General features: G+C 44.9%; 1 protein-coding gene across 3 annotated transcripts in view; it reads left to right on the top strand.

The window, feature by feature from the left end:
• SLC24A2 (solute carrier family 24 member 2) overlaps window positions 1-24,153 on the top strand; it is a 241,164-nt gene that overhangs the window by 145,767 nt on the left and 71,244 nt on the right. For all 3 annotated transcript variants that reach the window (XM_073880864.1, XM_073880865.1, XM_073880863.1), the window contains one exon: window positions 535-643. In XM_073880864.1, the coding sequence (XP_073736965.1) occupies window positions 535-643 (109 nt within the window). The remainder of the gene's footprint in view (window positions 1-534; window positions 644-24,153) is intronic.

Genomic DNA, 24,153 nt, shown 5'->3' with positions numbered 1-24,153 from the left:
GCTCGTATTTTGGTATGTGTGGATATAGAGACAGAGATAGATACATATATGCATACTCAAAACTTTTATAGATAGGGTGCACAATCTAAACATTTTAGAGACCATCCACCAGTTCAGATAACAAACTTTGAGAGAAACAAACTTGAGATCCATTTCTCTATCCACCATTTTTCGTCTCATTTCACTTCTCTGAGACAGTGTCCTTATCTGTCTAAAGGGAATGATGACCATGTCTAGTTCAGAGGGCTCATCGTGAGATTGAGATAAACTAGTGGGGGTGAAGTGTGTAGTACATTGACTAGCATTTAGTAAGCTCAAAAAAAAAAAAAAAATGGTAGCAATGAATTCATTTAGGATGTGAGAAAGCCATTCCTTGGCAGGATTTGAAATGCACTTTAAACATCTTTCTTACAATAGCATGTCATCATGTGACAGAAATCAGTGACCACCAGACTTAAGTGAGAGTGTATCTGCAATACACTTGCCCATGGTTTCCGAGAACTAACAGCGTTTTTGTCTGGTTTCTCTGCTCAGACTAAGCCACGTCTCCAGCGAGGTGGAAGTTCTGCTTCTCTCCACAACAGTCTCATGAGGAATAGCATCTTCCAGCTCATGATTCACACCCTTGACCCACTCGCTGAAGGTAAATATCAGGCGTTAGTTGGGGAGCTTGTGCGGGGGGAGGGGGCGTAGAGGATGTTTACAACGCTTCCATCACACAAGGCTGCCACTGTCCTCGTGGGAAGCATCTGCCAGAGGAAGCCCTGGGCCCTTGGTGTGCTTTATCTGCAGCAGTTCAGTTCACAGTTGGAGAGTGTTGTGCCAGGAGTAGGACCTGAGGTCTGTGTACTGATTCTGTCTTTTGATGCTTCCAGCATAAAGAGTTGGTGATGAGGCAGAGAAGGCAAAAAGGTTTCTCTCCCTCCCAGCTGGAGTGACAGCTCTCTTTCATCATCTCTCCTCAGTTCCAAAATGAGGCTGCAGATGGAGATTAATTGTGCATTTTTAAAAAAGAGAGAAGAGAACCCCATGACTTAGGGCTGTGAATAATTTGGGGAATGATGTTCACTGTAGAACATTGATATTGTCCTGATTCTTTGGCAGTTGGAGGGTGGTGGATGGGCTAAGCGTCCAAGGAGACTTCTCGCAGGTAACTGCTTAGGATCAGTCTCAACAGGCCTGGTTTACCTCCTAGGGTAATCCTGTGAACCATCACAAAGAATCCGGTATTATGTTCTTTAAGTTTTACTGATTCACAGATTCATCCTGTTTCTTAACTTGCATAACTGTCCTAAAAACTTAATTTTCCAGTAGGTAGATATCTTATGTGTCAAATAAATATCAGAGTTAGGCTGCTAGCAAGGGGTGCAAATGTAAGCTAGTATATTCTCCCTTCATCTCTGGACCTTGTAATTGGGCCTGATGTTACGTGGGGGCTAACAGGAATCATTAGAAGAGCGTGGCCTGGGACACGTGCGATGAGCCTGTCATATCATGTCACATAAATCAGAGCTCTTCCCAATATAAACCTTGGCTGAATAATTTCAGGGGTACAGGTCACCGGGAGATTCAGATGAAGGAAAGAACATTTGGGGACCTCAAGAACGGCTCCCCGGGTCCTGTCTTCCCTCACTACATACTCAGCTCTCACCCAGAATAATAGGTGAGGATCGTGGGGTCACCTCTCACTACAGAACATTTTGATTATGAAATGTCTCCATTTTCTACCCGAGAGAGTTCTATAGCTGACATGATATTCCCCAAGGAGCCCCGCCTCATAGATCGTGAGTCCTATTTACTGGAGGTAGTCTTTAGCCAGGGGCGTCCTGAGTGTCATTACTCTCTTCGCTCAGAGGCCCACTAGACGAGGGAATTACACGTGGTCGCTAGCCTTCTTCTAATTCCCCTGGGTCCCCCCACCAACGCCATCACCCCAAAGAAAGAGTGAAGGGATGGCAGACCAGCTTCCTCCCAGCCACTAAGGAGTTGTGTGACTTTGGGCAACTTGGACTCTCTCTAGTACTTGGTTTCTTCATTTGTAGTAAGAGTTACCTTTGCCCAATGCTTTACGGTTGACAAAGCATTTTCACACCTGTGAACTTACGCTCCCTAATTACTCTGCATAGCCAGCATTGTTATTCTAATCGCATAAAATATCATACCACCCAAGGAGATCGCAAGCCCACCTCCTCTCCCGGCCAGCTGTTTATTCCGAGCCATCCCCATCGCTTGCCTGGATTCCTGTGGGGCCTTCTTGACTGGTTTCTCACTGCCCCCTTGCCTCCTCCTCTGCATGTTTTTCACACGGCACCCCAAGTAGTCCTCTTCAAAAGTAAATCAGATTGTGTCACTCCTACTGATAACCTGCAGTGGCTTCCCATGGCTCTTGGAAAAACTGTGAGCTCCTTCTCATGGTGTATATGATCTGCCTCTTTTTCCAGACTCGGTTCGACTCCCTTTGCTTAAGCCGCAGAGGCCTTTCTGTCTTCAGACAGGTGCTTCTTTCCTGCCTCATGGTCTTTGCATGGGCTATGACCCCCACCCAGAATCCTTTTCGTTCTCCCGCCCTCTTCCACTTCCCCTGCCCATTCTTCAGCCGGCTGTCGACAGGACATTTCCCGGCCACCCAGTATAAATCAGAGCCCCAATCCTCACCTCTCAGGGCCCCCTTTCATTTGTCCTTATTGCTCGCATTGTAATTTGTGTGATTATTTGTTTACTGCCTGTCTCCCTGAGGATGCAGTAAATTTCCAGAGAGCAGGAACTCTATTTTATTCACCAGTTTCCCCCAAACTCTAGCGGAGTACCTGGCACAGAGAAGCTGCTAAAACTCAAGAAAGATTAAGCAGTGTGGCCAATGTCAAGCTTTTGACCTGATAGTCACAGAATTTCAAAGCCCTCTAAAGCCGCGTGGATTGTATCTGGGCTGTGTTGAGCCATCACCCTGAAGGGCCATGTGAGAAGAAAAGAACCATTTTATCCGCCCCAATGTGATTATGAGCAGGCAACTGAGTATGTTTATTTTTTGCAAGGCAGTATTATGTAGTAATTAAGAGGACAGATTCCAGAGCCAGACTCTCTGGGTCTAGATCTCAGCTCTGCGTTTAGGGCCCGACACGGAGCTCCGTCTCACAACCCTGAGATCATGACCTGAGCCAAAATCAAGAGTCGGCCTTAACCAATTGAGCCACCCAGGTACCCCTGATTCTTTTTAATTTAAAATATTCAAAAGGCTATGATAAAAAAATAAGTCTCCCCCTGCCATCAACCTCCCAATTTTTTCAGCCCCCCAATTCTCCCTAGAGAAAACCACACAGCACCCAATTATCAGGGCTCATTCTAGAGATATTCCATGTATATACAACTGTGTGCCTGCATGCATGCGTGCACGTCCATGCCCACAAGTCCCCAAAATCTACATTTCTCTGGTGTTTGTCTGGGAGAGTTGACTTTCTGGTAGGGCTTTTCATTCTTCCTGTTTCATGGGAGAGGTTATGCTTTGTTTCCGTGAGATAAGAAAAAGTGAATCTGGGTTTGTCTCGGAGTCGAGCCATCAGTGATTTTCCGAAACACCTGGCCCTTGTGGGGCTGTGTGCAATTAAAGTGTTTGTTCCCACTGTAGCAAGATGTGCCTTCCGAATCCGGTGCCTGCTTTCAAGGTGAAACCTCTCCCTGAAAGACGGGCAGTGCTCTGGTGGTGTGAATCTGAGAGAATGCGGAGAGCCGTAATCAGTTCTGGACTTGAGTGATTAGAAAATATGGAAAGCACTTCAATGCTTTAAAATTGCTCCGTAGCACGCGGCCAAGAAAACAGATTGCTTGGGTATTTTTCCCCCAAAATTCACAATCATTTTCCATTCCAAGAACAGCCAAAAAATTAACCCACGGCTCTCAGAAATAGTCGTCTCTCTTTTAGTTTGCATCTAATCACTTGAATTCACACGTCCTCGTGCCAAACTGTCACCTTTTAACAATATAGAGCGTGCTGGTTACATCACCAGTGGATGGCTTGCACGCTGCGGCAGCTTCCCCGTTACACTGAAGGGTGGCTCCCCGATGCTCCTGGCAGCCACCTCGGTAGGCACTGGCCCCACGGGCCATAGAGTCAGTGTTCACAAAGGCAAATTTTCAGCTTCATCTGGAAACGTCATCTAGGACTGATGGCTTACGAAAAGACCTTTGTCCCTTGGTCTCATTTTCTTGAAACAAGGGCTTCTGTCTTCCACGATATAGTGACTGAGCCGTTGCCCTAACTGGTGGTCGGTTTGGCCTCTGAGCCTGAGTCACAGATCCAGCTGTTACATATCTATTGTTTGTACGTAACAAAGCACCCAAGGTGCAGGTGGCTTAAAAGTCCCACTATATTATTATTGCTCATGATTTCCTGGATCAGGAACCTGGGCAGGGATCGGCGGGGTGATTCTTCCATTCCCGGTGGTATAGATGGAGGTCATTTGGTGTTATTCAGCTAGTAGATGAGCTGGTTAGAACGTCTGAAAGGGCCTCACACTCACATCTGGCACTTTTCTTTTTTAAGATTTTATTTATTTATTTGAGAGAGACAGAGTGAGAGAGAGAGAGAGAGCATGAGCAGGGTGAGGGGCAGAAGGAGAGGGAGAAGCAGGCTCCCCGATGAGCAGGGAACCTGACATGGGGCTCAATCCCAGGACCCTGGGATCATGACCTGAGCTGAAGGCAGATGCTTAACCAGCTGAGCCACCCAGGCGCCCCACATCTGGCACCTTTGAAGGCACAGCTGGAAGTCTGGGCTCAGCTGGACCCCCTCTGACTCTCCATGTTTTCTCAGGGCCTTTCCACATGGTTGGACGCAGTGGCTCAGGGTTCTGAGAACAAATCTTCCAAGAGGCTCAGGGATAAGCAGCAAGGATTCCAGTGACCTGGCCTGGGAAGTCCCCGAACGTCACTTCGGCATGCTACCAATCAAGCAGTCACAAAGCCCAGCCCAGACTCTAGAACAAGAGAAGGAAATTCCTCTCAATGGAAAGACACCAAAGAATTTGAAACCACCTTTAATCGAACCCAGTCTATTTCAGGGACACATGTCATTGATCATTGATTAGTTTGTGTGTTCACTGGTGTGCTCTGGACAGACCACGCTGTGGTCTGTCTGGACTATGTCCAAAGCCATAGTCAGGCTGCCTTGGATGAAGGTTTAGTCCAAAACAAGATGGAGCAGTGCCCTTCCAAGGGCCACAAAATGAACAGGATATTGTTCATGAAAGAAAGGAGTCTGCTTATAGCTCACAGAAATGGTTGGAATAAGGAATTTGTTTCTTTCATTAGAAAGCTGGCATTATTAATTGCGGGGGGGTCACAGTATGGCTGTCTGAATTGATCTTTCTAGTACATTCAGTGTCTCATATTGATTTTAACATTTCCTCGAAACAAGCCATTATATTTACCCAGATATACATCTTTATGAACCTAAAATAAGGATGCTGGATGTAGCGCTTTGGGATTGGATAGCTTCTCCTATCAATCTGTCTAAATGACAATACCACTCACTAGTATTTGCAGAGTGCTTACTGTGAGCCGGGCACCCTGTGGGGTGGTCTACATAAGCCATCTCCTGTAACCCTGATGTTAGCCCTACTCCCTCATTCAGAGAAGGACACCAAAGTGTAAAGAGGCTGCGTCTTGCCTCACCAAGTGATACAGGCAACAAATGGCAGAGCCACAGTCTGAACCTACATCTGCCTGACTCACAGTCTGTGTTTGAGCTTCTTGTGTTACTCTGCTGCCTCGTGTAATCTCACATCCGACTCTGTCCCCTGTTGTCGTAGTGTAGATGCCAGCCTAAACTGCAGGCCCTCTGACCTATCCCTGGACCGGTTATACGCTTGGTTCATAAGATGTGAATTTCCCATATACGTGCCTTTGCAGCCAGGCCAGCCTTGGCCTTGGATCCTCCCATCATAGCCCCATGCCTTGAGTGCCAACCACTCTTGGGGGCCCTCTGTGCACCTTGCTCTCCTAACTCAGCTGCTTCTCAGTGCATGAATTACTGCTGACCTCTTTGTCCAGGATGACATGGGTACTACCCTACACAGGGAAAGGGACCCCGTAGCTAACTCTGCAACTGCAGGAGAGCCCAATGACTGGGTGATGGAATGCGGAGACTGATGTGGGGACAAGGCATGTGGAATGCCATTAGAGTTTGGCTATGTAGCAACGAGGTCAGCCTGTGGTCCAAGAGTCAGACTGCCTGGGTTCAAATCCTGGCTCGGCCTCTTGCTCTGAGACCTTGAGCAAGCTTCTCAACCTCACTGGACCTCAGTTTTCCCACTTTTAAAATGGGATAATGATAGCATCACCAGCATATGTTTATGATTAGTAGTGCTCCACCATTTAGGACCTTGGTTTCTTCACCTGTAAAAGGGAATGATGGCTTCACTAATAAAAGCTTATGGTGAGCATTCATTACAATAGTACCCCCCAATCATTAAATTGGTGCTCATTGAGTGTTGGCAGTGATTTTCCAGTTAAAATTATGTTCAGTGTCATGTAATAGAATCTAACTGCCATGGCTCAATGTAAGAGGTTTCTCTAAGACTTTATTTTTTGTGTTTTTTGGGGAGAAGTTTTCAGTTGACAACATAATTGAGAGGAAGGTAAGAGATTTCCCATATACCACTTACTCCCACACAGGAATATCCTCCCTCATTATCAACGCCACTCACCAGAATGGTACCTTTGTTACCGAGGATGAACCTACACTGACATCATAACCACCCAAAGTCCATAGTTCACCTTGGGGTTCCCTCTTGGTGCTGTATAGTCTGTGGGTTTAGGCAAATGTACAATGACATATATCCATCATTATAATATCAAACAGAGTATTTTCTTGCCCTAAAAGCCCTCTGTGCTTTGCCTGTTCATGCTTCTCATGCGCACGCACACGCACCCCTGTCAGCCACTGGTCTTCCCACTGTCTCCATAGTTTTTGCCTCTTCTAGAATGTCACAGAGTTGGAATTGTACAGTATATTATAGCCTTTCCAGATTGGTCTTAATAGATTTTTAGGGTTCCATTTCTCTTATTTAACCAGAAGCCCAGTAGGAAGCAGTCCAAGGCTGGTCATACAGCTCCCCTCTGCCATGAGGAACAGAGAGTCCTTCTGTTCACTCTTCAGTCTAGAGCTTGTTTCTCTCATCCTCACCCTCAGAGTTAGACAGCTGCTCCCCTCCAACGCCCCTCCCCCGCCCTTTTATCTGTATTCTGGGAAGAAGACCATGCAGCTGTCTTTTTTTAATCAGAAAACCCTGAGTGTTCCCAGAAGCAGACTTCCACTTCCATCACATAGGTCACCACAGAGCTGTGTGACTGCCCCAGCTTACAAAGGAGACAGAACGGGGCACCCTGCCTCCCCGAACATGGATCTCCGTGTAGATCCCGTCAAAGGTCAAATGCGTTCCCCTTCTTCTTCCTATCCCTGGTAGCCTTAATCCTGTCTTCTCAGGTTCCTGATTTACAGAGAGGAAAGGTGACGTTTCCCTTCTTTCTCCCTTCAAAGGGCTCTCTGTTGGCCCACAAGTCCAACTTTTATCCAGTGGCCCTGGATCCTCTTCCAGAAAAGGCATGCCCCCAAACCTGGCATCTAAGAAGCCTGGTTCCCTGAAAGCAGAAGTTAAATCATGCCCAACCTCTGCTCAACCATCTCACCAACGGCAAAAGCGCTAGTGCTTACAGTGGCCCTAAGGCCCCCTGGGCCCTGCCTGTCTTCCCTCCTCCCTTCCTCTGTGCCCTTCTCTGCTGTCCTCCCCACTCCTCCCCTTCTCTCCTCCTCTCGCTCAGCCCTCCTTCCCCTCCTCACTTCTATGGCTGCCCACCAGCTTCGTCTCACAAACTCCAAGCACACTTCCGCCTCAGGGCTTGGACACATATTCCTTCTTCCCCCAAACATCCAAATGGCCCCTGCTTGCCTTTCCTTCAAATCAGCCTTCCCATGTCACCTGACCAGACAGGCCTTATGCATTCAGCCTTAGAAAAGTAGCAACACCAAAACAGTGACAATAAGGCAGAGTTTTGGATCTTCCCTGACCCGCTTTATTATTTCTCTGTAACACTCATCACCATGAATGTATTTACTTGTTGTTTGCTGCCTGTGTCCCCCTGATATCTCGGACAGGACAGGACATGGGGCAGGCCGTATCTCCAGGGCCCAGCACGCATATGGACCCCACTGTGTATTTGTTGAATGCAGAAATGAGTACTGCCTTTATGATTCTCCTGCTGGAGAGCTCTATGCCTGTAGCCATGGAGACTGTCTTAGCCCATGCCCTGTTAAAGGGCTCTTTTTGGTCGTGACTGACAAAGTCCTCGTCAGTTGAGGGCTGTCTCTGCAGTAGGGAACGGCGGTCATTTCTGCCATGACCACCGTTGTGTCCCCTGCCCCTCACATGACACCGATGTGAGGTAGATGCTCCGTCAGTATTTGCTGGATGATTGAATCAATCTCCCTCTAGTTCTGATGGGGTTGCCGTGGTGGGAAACGTTGGCTGTCTCTCACCTTCTTGGTGAGATGTCCTGCCCACTTCCGCTTTTCTTTCCCAACTCTTGGTTCTCCTATTTCATTTCCTCCTCTTCCCCTTGATATACCTTTGGTTCTTTTATTTATTGTGTTCCAGGGGCCTAATTTTATACAGTCAAAGAATTACCATCACTATGAAAGCCTAAAAAGTTTGTCTGAGTCTTTCATTCATTTTACCACATCAAACACCTATAAAATAGCATCTACCCCATAATTGTGTGTGAAATTGTGTGGGAGAAGAAAATCGCAAAAGCAGCTCCTCGTTCCATCTCCGTGGGTTCTGGGGTTATCTTCTACAATCCCAGTAATGTCTCCTGCCATGTGGAATTTTAAAACTTGATTTTACATTTTCTTTTATAAAAACAATTTTATTATGAATAACAAGATCTAACAGATGAGTGCCCCTGATACCTTGGCAATACAAAAGCAGAAATCATACTTGCCCAGCGGGCCATCATGGAACTGAAGGGTGATTTCACTACGGCACTTGAGGCAGTTTGGGACAGTGGGTCCCCATGCCTGCTGTGAAATTCCCCTCAGGCTGTTTTTCATGACAAAATCTTCAGAATCCCGTAAGGAGATGTCTGAAAATGACACTGCACTCCTACCTACCTTATTTGCTGTTAGAAAGACAGACACATTTTTCCCGTTGTAAATTCACTTCACGTTATCAGGGCCAGTGTCACTGTTGTGACTCTCCAGCCAACGCATTCACGTTACCTTCATTCAGACCGGTTGGGGGAGCGTCCTGGGAGCCTTGCTGCTGCCTTCCTGAAGGACGGTTTTGCTCCCTCCTTTCCCCCTCCAGGAGCTGGTGTGACATCCCTGGGCCATCTGTCCTGTGCTTTATCAGTCTGGCTCAGGCCGTGGGAGGTGAGCGGGCAGCTTCGGTGACCTGAATTCCAGGACATCTCAATTGTAAAAGCCTCACAAATGAGTAGCAAATATCTATTTTTTTTTTCACCCTCTTCCCATGGGTTTTCAAACTTATAACAAAAAATTAACAGTAGAAACTTTGCTCAGAAGAGTTCCCACAGGGAAGAGTAAAAAAATGCTTTAAACTATTAGAACTGTTAAGAGTTCACTCAGGACAAATCCTTTAGCAATGTGCCTGATTCGATAGCCTTCCTCTAGATCAGTGAAAATCAACATAAAAGCAATCAAGACACCACTTGTAAAATGCAACAAAGCCATCGAGTACCAAACATTAACCCAGAGGAAATGTTTAAGAACTTTATAGCAAAAACAATAAGTAATCATTTCTGAAGAACATAGAAAATCTAAATAAATGTTGATATATTATAATGATATCGGTTCTCCCCAAATTAAACTCTAAATGCGACTCAACCCTAATTGAAATCCCGAAAAAGGTATTTCACGGGACTTCATCATTTGGTTTGTAAATTTATATAGAATAAGTAAGAAGAGCAAAGACACTTTTCACAAAGAAGAACAAAAAGGGAAAATAGGCCCATCAGAGATCAAAATGCAGCTTTTAGATGCTCTGGTCGAAGTACTTGGCAGGAAGGAGGAGACGCTGGACCCGAGGCAGCTGGGGCTCCCCAGGGGGCAGCCCCTAAGGAACAGCAATAAGGTGTGAGAGCCACTGTCCCGTGGAATCTGTTCATCGCTCTAGGTGAAGCACTCTGGGGGATAGGAGAGGGGCTTCCTGGGGCACTAGAACCATTTATTTGAAGGAACAAGTCCCTCAATCCTGAAGCCGTGAAAGCACACATTTATGGAGGCAACATCATGTAATGACAAGGGCAGAGTCATGAACCAAATGGGGAAGCCATATTGGGGCACATAGAGCGCCGAGCACAGCGGTGGGCAGAATAGACACTCGGGGGGGGAGGGTGAACTCGGCTCGCCAGATCTTGAGGAAGGTCATCTTGGGGTGTGAGGCTTGAATCCAAGTGTAGGAAGCAAAGGGTCTCACAGATGGTGAAGAGGGAACACGTGGGAGTGGAATTTGTAAGTGCGCCTTTGGTGCCACACAGCTGATAGGCCTCTCAGGCGATGCCCTCCACAGTGGCTGTGGGAATTTTTTGTGTGTTTTAGGTCTGACTAAACTGAGGTGCAGAGTGACATTACTTGCTCATAGTCACTTAGCTCCTAAGTTTGTCCTCGGAGCCTGAATGCTTTCCACGCTGCCAGGACTCCCATCTCGCCACGCATGTCCATCTCTCACAGAGCCAAACATCTATTCTGTAAAATCATTCCAATTCCTTAACCTATACATTTAGTGTTAACTTGAAGCTGACACTAAGATTAAAAACGTTCTGTTGCTTGCTGGGTTTTTTTTTTTTTTTTTCTCACCAAACAGTAGAACTTGTTATTTCCCTAGCTTCTATTTTTAAAAACAGCTTCAATATGGGTTTTCATAAGTTGTCATTTGATCCCAGAAGCAAGTCATTTGCAGGCCTATTTCATTCCAAATGTGGGGAAGTTGGCCCAGAAAGGCAGTATTGTAAACTTTCTCTTTATCCCAAGTCATAGGTCAATTTAAATTAGCAAGAAAAATGTTTGCGTGCAGCCTCGGCTGGTAAGTGAATAGGCAACAGGAGTGAACATCTTTGTTGGAGAAGAATAAAAGCCAATCTACTGGCTGTGTTTTCAATAAGACGACAGTAGTTTAAATGCCTGGTTAGAGGAAGACAGACTATTCATGCCTCTCACAGAGCAAATGCATGGACAAGTCAAATAGCTCCTCGCTTTGGGGAATAGTAAAGCATTACTCTTGGATTTGAACAGCCAAGATGGTTGAAATTGAATCTCTCTTTGGGTTGTACACGTTATAAATAAGTTTCATTTGGGGCACGTAGAGAATGTGAATGGCCTTATTGAAATCAATGACTTTGAGTATGGAAAGGGGTTCTCTCTCCCTCTCTCTCAAGATTTGCTTTGAAATAAAGGCCACAAAGGAATGTGGCCAAAAACCCAATTTTGATGGCACTTGCGCTTATACATAGCACGAATAAGGAAAAAGACACACAAGCATCCATAATCTTACAGCTTCATCTCTGTGCTCTTGAACTTATCACATGCTCAGCAGATGCAGTGAGAACTCCTTCAGAGCGAAGGACTCAGAATTCCAGAGATAGCAAGCAGCTGTCACAGGCATGATTATGTGGAGGACCAAAGAACGGGGGCAACCGCTGAAAACACGCTTTGATTTTACCGACGACTGCCCGTTCAAAATGGGTGTTGATACATAAATACCATCTGGGACATGAGAGCATTCAAAGGTGTTTTCTTCCAAATGAAACACTAAAGACACCTCTGCTGGCTTCATGAACAGCGGGGCTTTGCTTCATGGAGAGCAGGTTGGATGACTCATGTTCAGTTAGGAGACAGTTTGCTGTGATAGGAGCCAAAACTCTGCCCAGTTTGACTCTCGTGTCTGGGATGTGCACTGTGCGGCACGCTCACCTCTGGAGGTTGATCGTGTTGGAAACACACATCCTCAAGCTGCTCTCAGGGTCTGTTTCTCTGTGACCCCACGATATCAGGTCCCCCAAACCTGTCCTCCTCGCCTGGGCCACTACAAAGAGTTCCCTCACCCCACACCCAACTGTCCTTTACAGGTTGTCTCGGGGCTCGAATGAGACTATCTGATATACATGCACACATGTGTGCACGCACACACACTCACACATTCACACACACATCAAGAATCAGGCAAGATTGTTGTTTACGTAAAGCTTATGGGTCTACATCATCAGATGGATTGCTTATTTGTGTGGGGATTCATGTATTCATTCACTCATTCATGCACAAAACACGTTCCTATTGCAAGCTGATGTGAGTGGTTGCTCCTTTGGGAAAGATTTTTCTTTACAAGCCCCCACTAGAGATAAGTCTCTGGGGGAACGGTAGCCAGTGCTCATCCCAGACTAGTCAACTTCCTGAAAACCAGTTTAAACAACGTTGCTGCATCTGAGCTTCCGAATGCAGCTGCGGTAACCCCACATGGCTACTTCTGGGGGGGTGATTTCTCCCTTTGACTTCCCAGGGAGGCAGCAACTTAATCCCAAATAACGGTTAGCAAGGGCAGCTTGGCTTCAACGTGATGGCCTTTAGACCAGAACAACCATCATCACCAGGAGTTAAAAATCATAGTGAGTCAGTTTCATCCCAGAAAACTCTTTGTGATGAAAATACTCCTCTGCCATTTCTGAAAAGACTTTATCCAGTGATTCACCTTCCTTTCTATGCACATTTCCATTCATGATGTGATAGGTCATGCAGCGTTTCCGTGCTAGAAAAAGTTACAAACTCTTTTCTAGACCTCAGGAGTGTACGCCATCTTCTTAATGCTAGTGAGGATTAGAAAATGAGGAGCCAACCCTTGGAGCATAAAGGTAGCATCATACACCATTGCCTATTGAGATGGGTTCCGTCCCCTGCTGGGCGCATTCATGGGAGCCTCTTCCCAGCCGACTCATGGCAGGAGGAGCGTCCTGTAGTTGTTAGACCCATTGTGAAGCCAGCCACCTTGGTCTGCCACTTACTTGCTGCATGACTCTGGGCACATTATTTAACTTCTCTCTAGCTTGGCTTCTTCTTTTGTAAAACAGGGAAGATAATAATATCTGTCTCTTCGGCCTATTAAGTATACTGACTACAGTGCTATTCATAGAGCACGCAGAACACTGCCTGGCACATCATTAGTCCCATGTAGATATTTGTCAAATAAATTGCTTTCAGTTGTTCTTCTCTCTTTTTCCTTGCAATCATATTTTCATATACTTTTTGGTAATTCAGTAGTAAGTTGTTGAATTATCTTTTCCATATTTTCCCTTAAAAAGAAGCCTATTTGCCATGTGCCAATTTTTTAGATACCATTATACCTATCTAGAATATCACATGGGAACTGTTCTTTTTGGCAGCCAGGTATTTAGTGGAGCAAAAGTTATCCTGAGGCTGTATGGTTGTAGTTTATGTGTTTACGAAGTGGCCCTATCCATTGGACAAGAAGGAAAACGTGTGACATGGTACTTAATTCATTTCCTTCCAGAAAGTCCTGATTTTATCTGGGGTTCATAGCTTTCAGATGTTCAGCAGACTAAAAACAAAACAAAAAAAATTCCTCTTTCTAACATATTGATAAAAATCTGGAAAAGCAATTACTCTACTAATTTTTTCATCCTGCAGAGACGTCGTCAGGCCACCATTTATATACGTGGGGATTAGAGGGTCCTGCCGTGGCTGGCCTCATCTGACATCATCAGATCTCTGGTTCACTGGCAGGCATTTGCTATTTGATCTAAGGTGTATAATGGACTGTTTATGAAACACATCTTAATCTTCCACCCTATCTTCACCTCTGGATGTTAAACTCACTTGTAGAGTCCCACGTTATACAATATGGCATTTAAGTAGGAATAATGGTAAATGGATTTACACTTAATGACATTTAAAGAATTGCATGCCAATTCTTTCTACTTTAAATTTGATCCTTTAAGTTCTTCCTAATTTGGGATGATTGTTTCTGTCACGGTAGAGATCCAAGTAATCAGTAAAATGACAACCTGGACAAGACTGAAGCACAAGATACATAATCAGAAGGATAGTTTTTACTTTTAATTTCCTTCCACATTAGTGGCATTAATTTCTCGCAGTCTTTTTTTCCCTTCTTTTTCATTCTGTTCTCAAATTCTTTTAACTTCTCAGATTTCTCTCTCATCCCTTGCCTTTTATCCACCTCCCCCCCCCCCAGATGGCTGGAGTGTTTTGTTTTGTTTTTTCATTGTATTGCTTTTCCTCTCTTCCCCTAGGATGCTTTTCTTGTGTGCTTTTCTGATACTGTTTGATGCTCAGTACATCATAGGGTAGAAACTCAGCTGTGCTGACCCAGTGGCTGGATATAATTTAGCACCGATTCTCTCTGCCTAGAGAATACCACTGCATCCAGCCAGGCTGCAAGATGGGATCCAGGAGAACATCCAAGTTGTTCCATAGCCAGCATGCAGCATCCATTCTCTGCACCAGTGTTTTTACCACCTCCATTTCCAAGATATCGCTGCCATTTTGTCTTCTGTGTGCCAAGGACTCTACTGATGGGGTTTGTGCATGACGTAAATCCTCCTACTTTATAGAGGCAGTGAAAAGGATTCCAAGAGTTGAGGCCACAGACATCTTCCTCCCTGCAGAGACACTAGAAACAGAATAGTTGAAACTGCAGGGTTAGAATACTAAAATGGAAGGAACCATAGGCATCAGTACCAAAGCAACTAAACTGAAGAAGATCAACAGTGCACTATTAAATAGAGATCTAATTCAATTCAGCAGCGTTTGAACACCTACAGAGTGCCAGGAACTCTGCTGGGTGCTGAAATTACCAAAATGAGTAGGATGATTCTTTGCCCTCTAGGGCAAAAAGCAAATCGGTTAGGGTGCATTTGATGAGCACACAACAAAAGTATGTACTTGGAACAGACACACAGGAGGACCTGACTCCCACCAGGGGTGGGGGCCGTTCAGGGATACTGCCTGCAGGAGGGAATGTCAGAACTGGGTTCTGAAGGATCGAATAAGCTAGGAAACCTAATAAAAGTCCAACACAAAAAGTTCAGGTTTCAGAGCTATCGTATTTGGATTTTCTGTTTTGAAAGCATTACCCTGGAAAGTGTGAAAGATTGCTGAGAGGTGCTGGGAGGAGACAGTAGGAGGTGAGAAAGATCAGGAATTGAGAGTTCAAATAAGACCATGGCCAAGAGCCTTGGACTAAGGTGGGGGCAGTGGGAATGGCGCAGAAAAGACAGAATTGAGGATGTGTAGGGGTAGAACTGATAGGGCTTCCTGACTGGTTGGGATGTGGGTGTGGCTTAGGATATAGAAGCATCAGCACCATCTGGGGCCCCACCTTATGGATCTTGGTCACATGTAATAGAGCCAAGCTCCTGTGTTTACAAAAGAAAATGATGGGCCTATCTAGACATACCACCTCCTAAGTCCTTTTTTTTTTTTTTTAAAAAAAAGGAGTCTGGGGGAAGGAGGAAGACAGGAAAAAGGAATGGAGTGTTTTGCCACTTTCAAGAGTAATATATGTGTCAGCATCCTGCACCCCAAATTTGATAAGCCTTCATCAGAAAGTACATTTTGCTTGATTTTGTAAACATAATCTTTCAATTTCCAGAAATGCAAAAGTGTGCTCAAGATGTTAGAAGAGGTCATTAGTGAAAATGTTAGCTTCCTAACCCCTTACCCACACAGAAAAAAACTTATCAAAAACATGTTTTAGATACCTTGCTATTAGAAGAGGTCAGATTTTCTGAAAATAAGAAATAAATTCCAAATGTTTTACGGATGGTACCTGATACGCTGTGCTCTTTGTTATTCAAACCCTATAGTCTTTCACTCTCTTTGACAATATCATTTTCCCCCTGGAGACTGCAGCTAAAAAAGAAGACACCAGAAAAAGTATTGAATACTCAGGCAAAACTCTGAATAAATGCCCACAGAGACAACTATAATGACAATCACTGGAATAACTAATGTTTATTGAATACTTACTATGTGGCAGACACTGTGTTAAGCATTTTATATAAATTAACTCATTTAATTTTCACATCAACGCTATGAGATAGGAACTTCTATGATAACCATTTTATAGATAAAGGCCCTGAAAGTTAGGGCAGTTAAATAATTTGCCTAAGGACACAAGAGAAGCAACTGATGGAGCCATGTTCAAATCCAGATTTGTTGGACCTCAGAACTCACTCTCTTAACCTTTGGACAATACCCACTTTCCTAAGCAGTTGAAGTCCCTTTTGAGCTTTCCTTTTGAAAATCAAAACTTAAAAGATCACTGTATTTTCTCTTTCCCCAAGTTGTACTTTCTTTAAAAAATGCCAGCAGTCTCCATGTACTTGATGTCAGATTAGAAGAATATGACATTCATAGACTTCCTTTGTCATGATGTAATTGGTCATTATTTTTGTCATTCTTCTCCTTTTACCTGTTTCTCCTCCAATATAAGCTTGCAAAAGGATGATAGAACAAGTTTCTAATGCTAGGTTACTTACCGTGACTTACTGTGTTAGCCTGGATACTCATCACTCACTGGGCTTTGGCGCAATCATAGAATGATGGCTTCCATTGATGAAGCACTTCCAATGTTCCAGGCATCGAGTGAAGCCCCTTACAACAATGCAATAGGGAGTAGTAGAATTAGCCCCATTACAGATGAGTAAACTAAGGAGTATCTTATTACAAAGTCACATATCTAATAAGAATTAAACTCTGGATTAGAACCCATATCCATTGACTCTAAAACTTATACCATGCTACAAGATCTCCATGTTCTGCATCCTGGTGTGGTCTCTTGATACCAGGTTCACTCTGATTTTGTAAAGATCAGAAGAATGCTACCCATTTGAAGGAAAACCAATAGATGCCTTAAAGCCATAATAATACCTACCATATGTTTAATGAATATATGTGTCACTTATGTGTTAAGGACCTGCAGTCCTCACCGCAACCCTACAAGACAACCATTATTGTTCCCATTTTACAGAAGGGTAGGAACAAGAGTATCGGAGAGGTTAAGTAATATGCCCAAGGTCTCATGGCTAGTACACAGCTGACCCAGTTGTCAGGTCAAGGTCTGCAGGGTTTGGAGCCCTTAATTAGCTATTATGCTCTATCATCACTTGCTTTTCTCTATCCCTTTGGGGAGAAAAACATTCTGACAGAGTATCAGTATTTAAAGTTATCTTAAGGTTGGTATTGAGATTTTAATTACACAATTAAAAGGATACTCCTAGAAGCCCAGGAAATCTTTTTTTAGCCTCACTGTTTTGGGTTGATTCTCCTGCGTAGGTTGCTCCCCTTTTTTCTTTAAAAATCCTTCCCAGAAACCTACTTGCTCTGTCCTGTACTCTCTCCCGCCCCCAACCCACCTCAAAAGGAAAGCAACAGAACAGCACATCCAAGTCCCGTTTTTCTTGCTTGATCATCAAGAGCATGTAAATTACAGTGAAATATGGCCTGAGTCAGCTCCTCACAGGACAGAAATCAGTAACCATTGATATTGCTAAGCAACACCACAGAGGAGCGAGGCTGCAAATTAGGTGGCAAATTTATAAGAAGTCAGAATATCTGGGGACTCACTTGGGCATTTCATTATGAACCATCTGGATGATCCACAGTGATGACCACACATTTTTGTTCACTGTTCGTGGATGATAATTCCCATGTAATTATACGGCACCTCCCTCTGTGCTCCTAACTTACCTCTCAGAACCTTCCACTGGATTTTTCATAATCCAGATAGTTCCTTGCAAGATCATTGGGAACAGTTAGACCTAATGGTCAGCTTTCATTCCTTCCCAAAATAAGATTTGAAACAAAACAAAACAAAACCACTCCATTGGCTCGTGTGAAGGCAGAGCTGGCTGGGCAAGAACACGCATAAGGAGGGAGTTAGTCACAGGATCCTAGCAGCTCCGTGGGCCTGATAGGGGCTCCACCTTGGTTGTCCTAGGGGAGCCTGAGGTAATTAGATTCAATTGGTTCTAAGCCAGAGATGAGCACACTGCGGTACTTACACCAGGTGAAATCTATGAGCTTGGAGAGACAAGGAAGTGAGCCCAAGTCCTTCACCCTCTGGTGAAGGATTGCCTAGCAAGGATCCCTCCCAGTTCCAATAATCAAGCTGGTCTCATTTGTTCACTCATTCATCCAACTAATATTTATAAGAAAGTTAGACCAAGCAACCTGATTTTAAGCCAAAGATTACAAATCGATGAGCCAAATATGAGGCCCAGGTGGTGTTTTGTTTTGTCGTTGTTTTTTTTTCTTAGAGAGAGCAGGAGCGGGGGAGGGGGGTGGAATCTCAAGCAGACTCCCCACCCAGCACAGAGTCTGACGCGGAGCTCAATCTCACGACCCTGAGATCATGACCTGAGCCGATATCAAGATTCAGACACTTGACTGACTGAGCCACCCAGGTGCCCCCTCCAGGTGGTGTTTTTTAATTTGGAATCCATTGCCAACATTTAAAAAGCAGACATAAAAAGCCAGATACCTGGCTTCCCTTGAATAATCAGCAAGTCTGTCAACACTGTACCCACGTTTCCTCATGGAGCTGGAGGTGCGTGGTCACTGCCCATTTAGGCATGCACTGTCCAGGTGTCCCTAATCACGCCTCTCCCTGTCCTTGTCTCCAGCCCACTCTGCTCACCTCCCTACCTGGTGCCAGTGCTTCGTTCGTGCTTTGTCAGAATGCCTTCTGTGCCCCAGACACTGGGCCAGATGCTGGGGACCGATCTGACTACGGATTTGGCCGGTGATGTAACATCAGTGTTTTGCTGGGAGCTCGGGCCCCAGAATGATGTCAGCAGGTGGACATAAACAAGGAAAGGGAGAGAGGGGGCAACAGAAATATCAGCAATGACAAACCAATGGGTCCAGGTTTGTGGGGAGCCTGAAAAAGAAGAATATTTCACAAAGGGGCGAGATTCAGAGGGCATGAAAATCAGGTGATAAATTCCTGAGCAGTCTATTCGGAAATCCTTCTTGAAGCTCAATAGCTGATGGAAGACAATGCACCAGCTGAGCCCTTTATTTTCATTTGCACAGTTCTTGCCTGGCGTCCAAAAGCCTAAGTAAGTGAGAGGTTTTCATCTTGCAGAAGAAAAAGAAGTACAGGTTAGCATAGAAAGGGAAGAGTCAGATGTCAAAGAACTCCATAGAGCAAAAGCCTCTCTGGTAACTCCTTGCATGTGACATCTATGTCTGGCCACATGTAGGGGACAGCTGTCCTCGGGCAAGTGTGCACACATTAGGAGCCTCTTAGAGAAGCTTAACACGTGAACATCATCCCCTCCCCCCACAACAGAATGGTAAGTAGAAGCTTTGGCAGTGAGTCAGTACTTTGAAAGCTTCTTTTGAGTGAGAATTTGAAGGTTAAAATATTCCTTTCCTTCTGACTTGAATAGGAAGTGAGGACTCATGGTTCTTTCCCCATTTAACCTCAGTCTCTCCAAGATCATTCTTAAGTTAAAGAAGTCACTGGCATTGGTATGAATTGGATATAAAAAAAATAATGACCAAAGAAAGCCTTTTAATGGGAAGCAATTAATTGTGGCGGCTCGTGCAGCCTTTTTTGAGGCGACATGAAACCAAAAGCTTTACGCTGGGCTGCATTGGAAAATACCTTTTAACTCAGAATTTGTGCTAACCGTAACGCAAGTTTTTCACATGAGGCAAAGACAAGAGAGAAAAGATTAGGCTGGATATGCTGCAAGAAAATTAAAAATTACATAGATCTGCAACTGTAAATGCTACATTTTTCTTGGGGAGTGGGATGGGAGATTACAAATACTCAACTGTCACACTTCCCTCCCCCATTCACAACATTTCAGTAATAGAAATAAATTCACAAATTAAAAAAAAAAAACCCACCCTCAGTCTAAACCTGCAACACATGGTTCTGGAAGTTAACCAGGGCAGCCTTTCACTAAATGGAAAGTTTTTTCTTTAGACAGTTTTCCTTGTGTTTAAGGGAAGAAGTCTGGGTTGGGGGGGCGGGAGCAGGGTGTTGTTGACTTGCACATGGCAAATATAGACATTGACATTGGTGCCCACCTGCAGAGATAATCAGAGTTTGAAAAGGATTCAACCTATTAGCAACCTCTTGCTAAGCTGAGTTGATGTTCATTTTGGACCTTTGGCAGACAATGAAGAGGGGGGTACCAGTTACTAAGGATGTCTACACCATCCCAGTGCTTTATATACTTGGCCTCATCTGATCCTCCAAAAACCCTCCTGAGAAGAGGTATTTATTGGGGCGCCTGGGTGGCTCAGTTGGTTAAGCGACTGCCTTCGGCTCAGGTCATGATCCTGGAGTCCCAGGATCGAGTCCCACATCGGGCTCCCTGCTCGGCGGGGAGTCTGCTTCTCCCTCTGACCCTCTTCCCTCTCATGTACTCTCTCTCTCTCTCATTCTCTCTCTCTCAAATAAATAAATAAAATCTGTAAAAAAAAAAAAAAAGAAGAGGTATTTATTGTTCTTGTCCCCATTTTATTTTTTTAAGATTTATTTATTTATTTTAGAGAGAGAAGACAGAGCATGAGCAGGGTGGGGGAAGGGGCAAAGGGAGTGGGAGAGAGAATCCTCAAGCAGACTCCCCACTGAGCATGGAGCCTGACGCAGGGCTCCATCCCAGGACCCCCGGATGATGACCTGAGCCAAAATCAAGAGTCGGACACTCAACTGACTGAGCCACCCAGGCACCCTTGTTCTTGTCCCCATTTTAACTGAAGAAGAGATTGAGGCTCAGAGACAACCACCCAGCTCATAAGTAGTAGAGCCACTACTCTGAATCAGCCATCTTGTCCATCTCACTCAGAAGCATTCTTAACCCTGATAATGATGTCAAGAAGTTTCAGGCATCGGTGCCTGCCTTCCTAACTTCAGCTTCTAGGGAAGTTTAACAAACCACAGCAACCTAAACTCCACTGTCATTTGGGAGCTGTGCATTTATGCACTTGAAGAAATGTGAGGAGAGCGTGTGATAAGAGGAAAGCACTGTTCTGGGTTCTGTTGGAAGAGATCTAAGAGGAAGAGGGTCTCTGCCTTCAACATGTGGATAACCTGATTAGAGAGACAGGGTTTTGTGCAAAATTAGAAAGGCAGGCACCTAGGTCGCGAATGGAACACTGGTATTTTTTAGATAGATGAAGTGTCACGTGCTATCCCAATGGTTACAGTCCACATTGTGACCTTCCCCATAGATCTGAGAGTAGGAGAGGACTGATGAAGACATTTCTTTTCCATGCTGGCCCCGACGTGGCACAATAGCCTTTAGTGCTGAGCAACAAATATGGATTTAAAACCTCTTTAAGTAGTGTTGAATTTGCTTTAACAGACGTGTGTAAAATACCAAATTCTCTCACTGCTCTGCTCCATGTCCCATGGGTTCTCCTTCATGCTACTTGGTGGTGCTTGCAGTAGTGAAGCTGCCCCTTACTGACAGCATAGTGGGTGTTATTATTCATCTACTCTTTACCACAGCTTTATGGGATTGGTACAGTTATGCCCCTTGCAGCTGAGGACACCAAGGCTTAGAGAGGTCAAACAATTTGCTCAAAGTCACACAGCTGATAAGTGGTAGACCATGGATTCAAGCCTACACCCTGGTTTCAAAGCCCACGTCCTTAACTTCCACTTGCTACTGAAAATAATCCTTCCATGGGTTGATATAATCCAGTATCTGTACACACCTTCTTGATAGGTAAGGCAACTGGACTGAGAGACTATCTTTTGTACTGAGAAAGCCTTAATTTGTAGGTCTTCCACATTGAGTTCAAACTAATACCAAAAATGAAGAAGCTCTTTGACTTAAAAAATGAACAAGGAATCATTTTGTTTTCCTATCAGCTAAGACTTAAGTAATAAATACTTGTTCTCCCTGATTTCTCTCCCTCTGTTTTGCATTCCAATATTATGAACCCGGCATAGATGCTGCTATTGACTTTCGGTTTTATATATCAGAATTTTGAGGCCCAAAAGGTGAGAAGTCCCTTTTCTCCTGCTCCTGTCAGGGAAGATTGGCTGAAAAGGGGGTTGAGAATGCCAGAGGCCTCAAAAGTGGAGCTGAGAAAGTCAGTGTTGGAAAGGAGAAATCTGTATCCATGCCATTCTGAAGAGAGGAGAGTAGGAGCCCAAAACACTAGCCCTTATTCACTGATTCTTTGAGACTGAAGATAAAACCCTTCCCTTGACTTGTCAGTCAGAAAGTACGGACAGGAATCGGGAGGCACCTTAAAGCAGGCCATTATGTTGCAAGACGTGGAAAGAAGAGGACGGAGGAATGGACAAAAGGCTCTATCAGTCCTAGAGATCTGGGAGCATGGATGCCCGTGGCCGCAGCTGTCCAAATAGCGTGAAAGCAGGTGTGGTCACCATGACAGGCGGCATTCACGATCGCCCTGCAGGCTCAACTCCCAACACCAACCCCCAGGTTCTGGAAGTTTTTCTTAGGCTGTGTGGGCTTCTTAGAGAAATGTTACAGTGAAGAGACACCAGGTGGTACCCAGGATGATATTCACTGGTGATTCATCCCTCTTCCGGTCTTAGCTCTCTCTCGCTCAGTTGATATAATGGGTGTTGCTAGTTGGGATGAAACAGCCCTCTCTTGAGCTCCCGCACTTCCTCCTATCCCAGGGAAACTCAGCTTGGCTGAGGCCCAGCTGGAATCCTAATCCAGTGGTGTGATGGTACCTTGGTTAGTCTCTGTGGGGAGTGTGCTGACTGGAGGCCATTTCCCCTTGCCGATCAGTTTTCATTCATGCCTCTCAGGCCCTCTCAGGCCCTCTCAGGGTGGCTGAGACCACTCTCCATGAGGCATCCATGGTCTGTGGGACACCAGCCAGGTGTGTGATGGGCTCTGGCTGATGTGTGCATGTCATGTTCATCTTTGTCACCTGTCCCACCCCTCTTCCTGCATCCCCCGAGGCCCCGGTTCAGGAACGAGAGCCACCAGCTCTTGGAGATGCACCCCACCGACCCCAGGATGCTGCCCTGACCACCTGAGAGCATGGGAAGCCTGAGCCCAGCATCTCACTATCTCATCACGGTGTGCGTTACAGATGATTCTAGCAGGCTGGTCTGCTTCCCGTTCTTTTCTGCCTTTGCTTTAGTATGCAACGAGCAGGATTCCCTCACCTGGGCAAGATGCTCTTCCCTTGTCCGACTTCCTCCCTGTGCTTCGAGTTGCTGCGTCACCTGTCGTTCCTTGGCTTTTCACTACTCGTAGCCCCTCTCTTGCCCTGTCTTAGCCTCAGTTTCTGTCCATTCCATTCAGTTCTTAGCCTTCTGTCCCATTCATCCAAGGAAGCAGCTAAGAAACAATCTGGATGTTGCTGCGGCAGCAGCCGTGTGTGAGCCTTGTCAGACATGAACGGTCCCAATTTCGACTGTGTAAAAATAGAACAATGGAAGAATATGTTTGTATTTATTTATACCTGATCCCATAAGAGATGGGGTGAAAAAATAATCACACCTGTCACAAGCAGATGTTTGACCGTTTGTAATTGATCCATGAAAACAGGTGTGTGTCTATGGAGGGGTTGCATCTAAAATGACAGATCCATAAGAATCGCAGTGGTGTATCTTTCCTGTATAGAATATGGTTTACACCCCACTTTGCAAAACCCAGAGCCACCCACGTTCTGTTTCCTGAGCAGATAGTTGAGAATAGCAGCTGCTTATTCTACCGCTTTACCTCAGGGGAAGAGTAGAGGCTACAAAAAAATGAGTTGGCTGATATAATTCATGAACTTACTATAAGATTTTACATGCACACACACACACACACACACACACACGCATATATTATGTGTAGAGCCACCATGAACATGTGTTTAATATTTATGAAGGTATTTAGATCGTTTAAGAATTCCAAGTTTGTGCAATGTCATATGTATAATAGACTACTGTTCTTAAAATACCCAGAAAAAAATTATATTCCACTGAAGGCAATCCCCAGGAGTCATTAAAAAGACTTTCTTGTTATTTACACAAAATTCAATTTCTTACTGAAGTACTTATGCCTTTTGTCATGTATCTAACAAAACCAGAGGAGGCAGGT

The sequence above is a fragment of the Callorhinus ursinus genome, unplaced genomic scaffold, assembly GCF_003265705.2.
Source record: "Callorhinus ursinus isolate GAN/ISIS: 27379988/994484 unplaced genomic scaffold, GSC_fseal_2.0 scaffold39, whole genome shotgun sequence".
Taxonomy (NCBI): domain Eukaryota; kingdom Metazoa; phylum Chordata; class Mammalia; order Carnivora; family Otariidae; genus Callorhinus; species Callorhinus ursinus.
The sequence above is the reverse complement of the archived record's forward strand: the minus strand, read 5'-3'. Positions and strand labels throughout refer to the sequence as shown.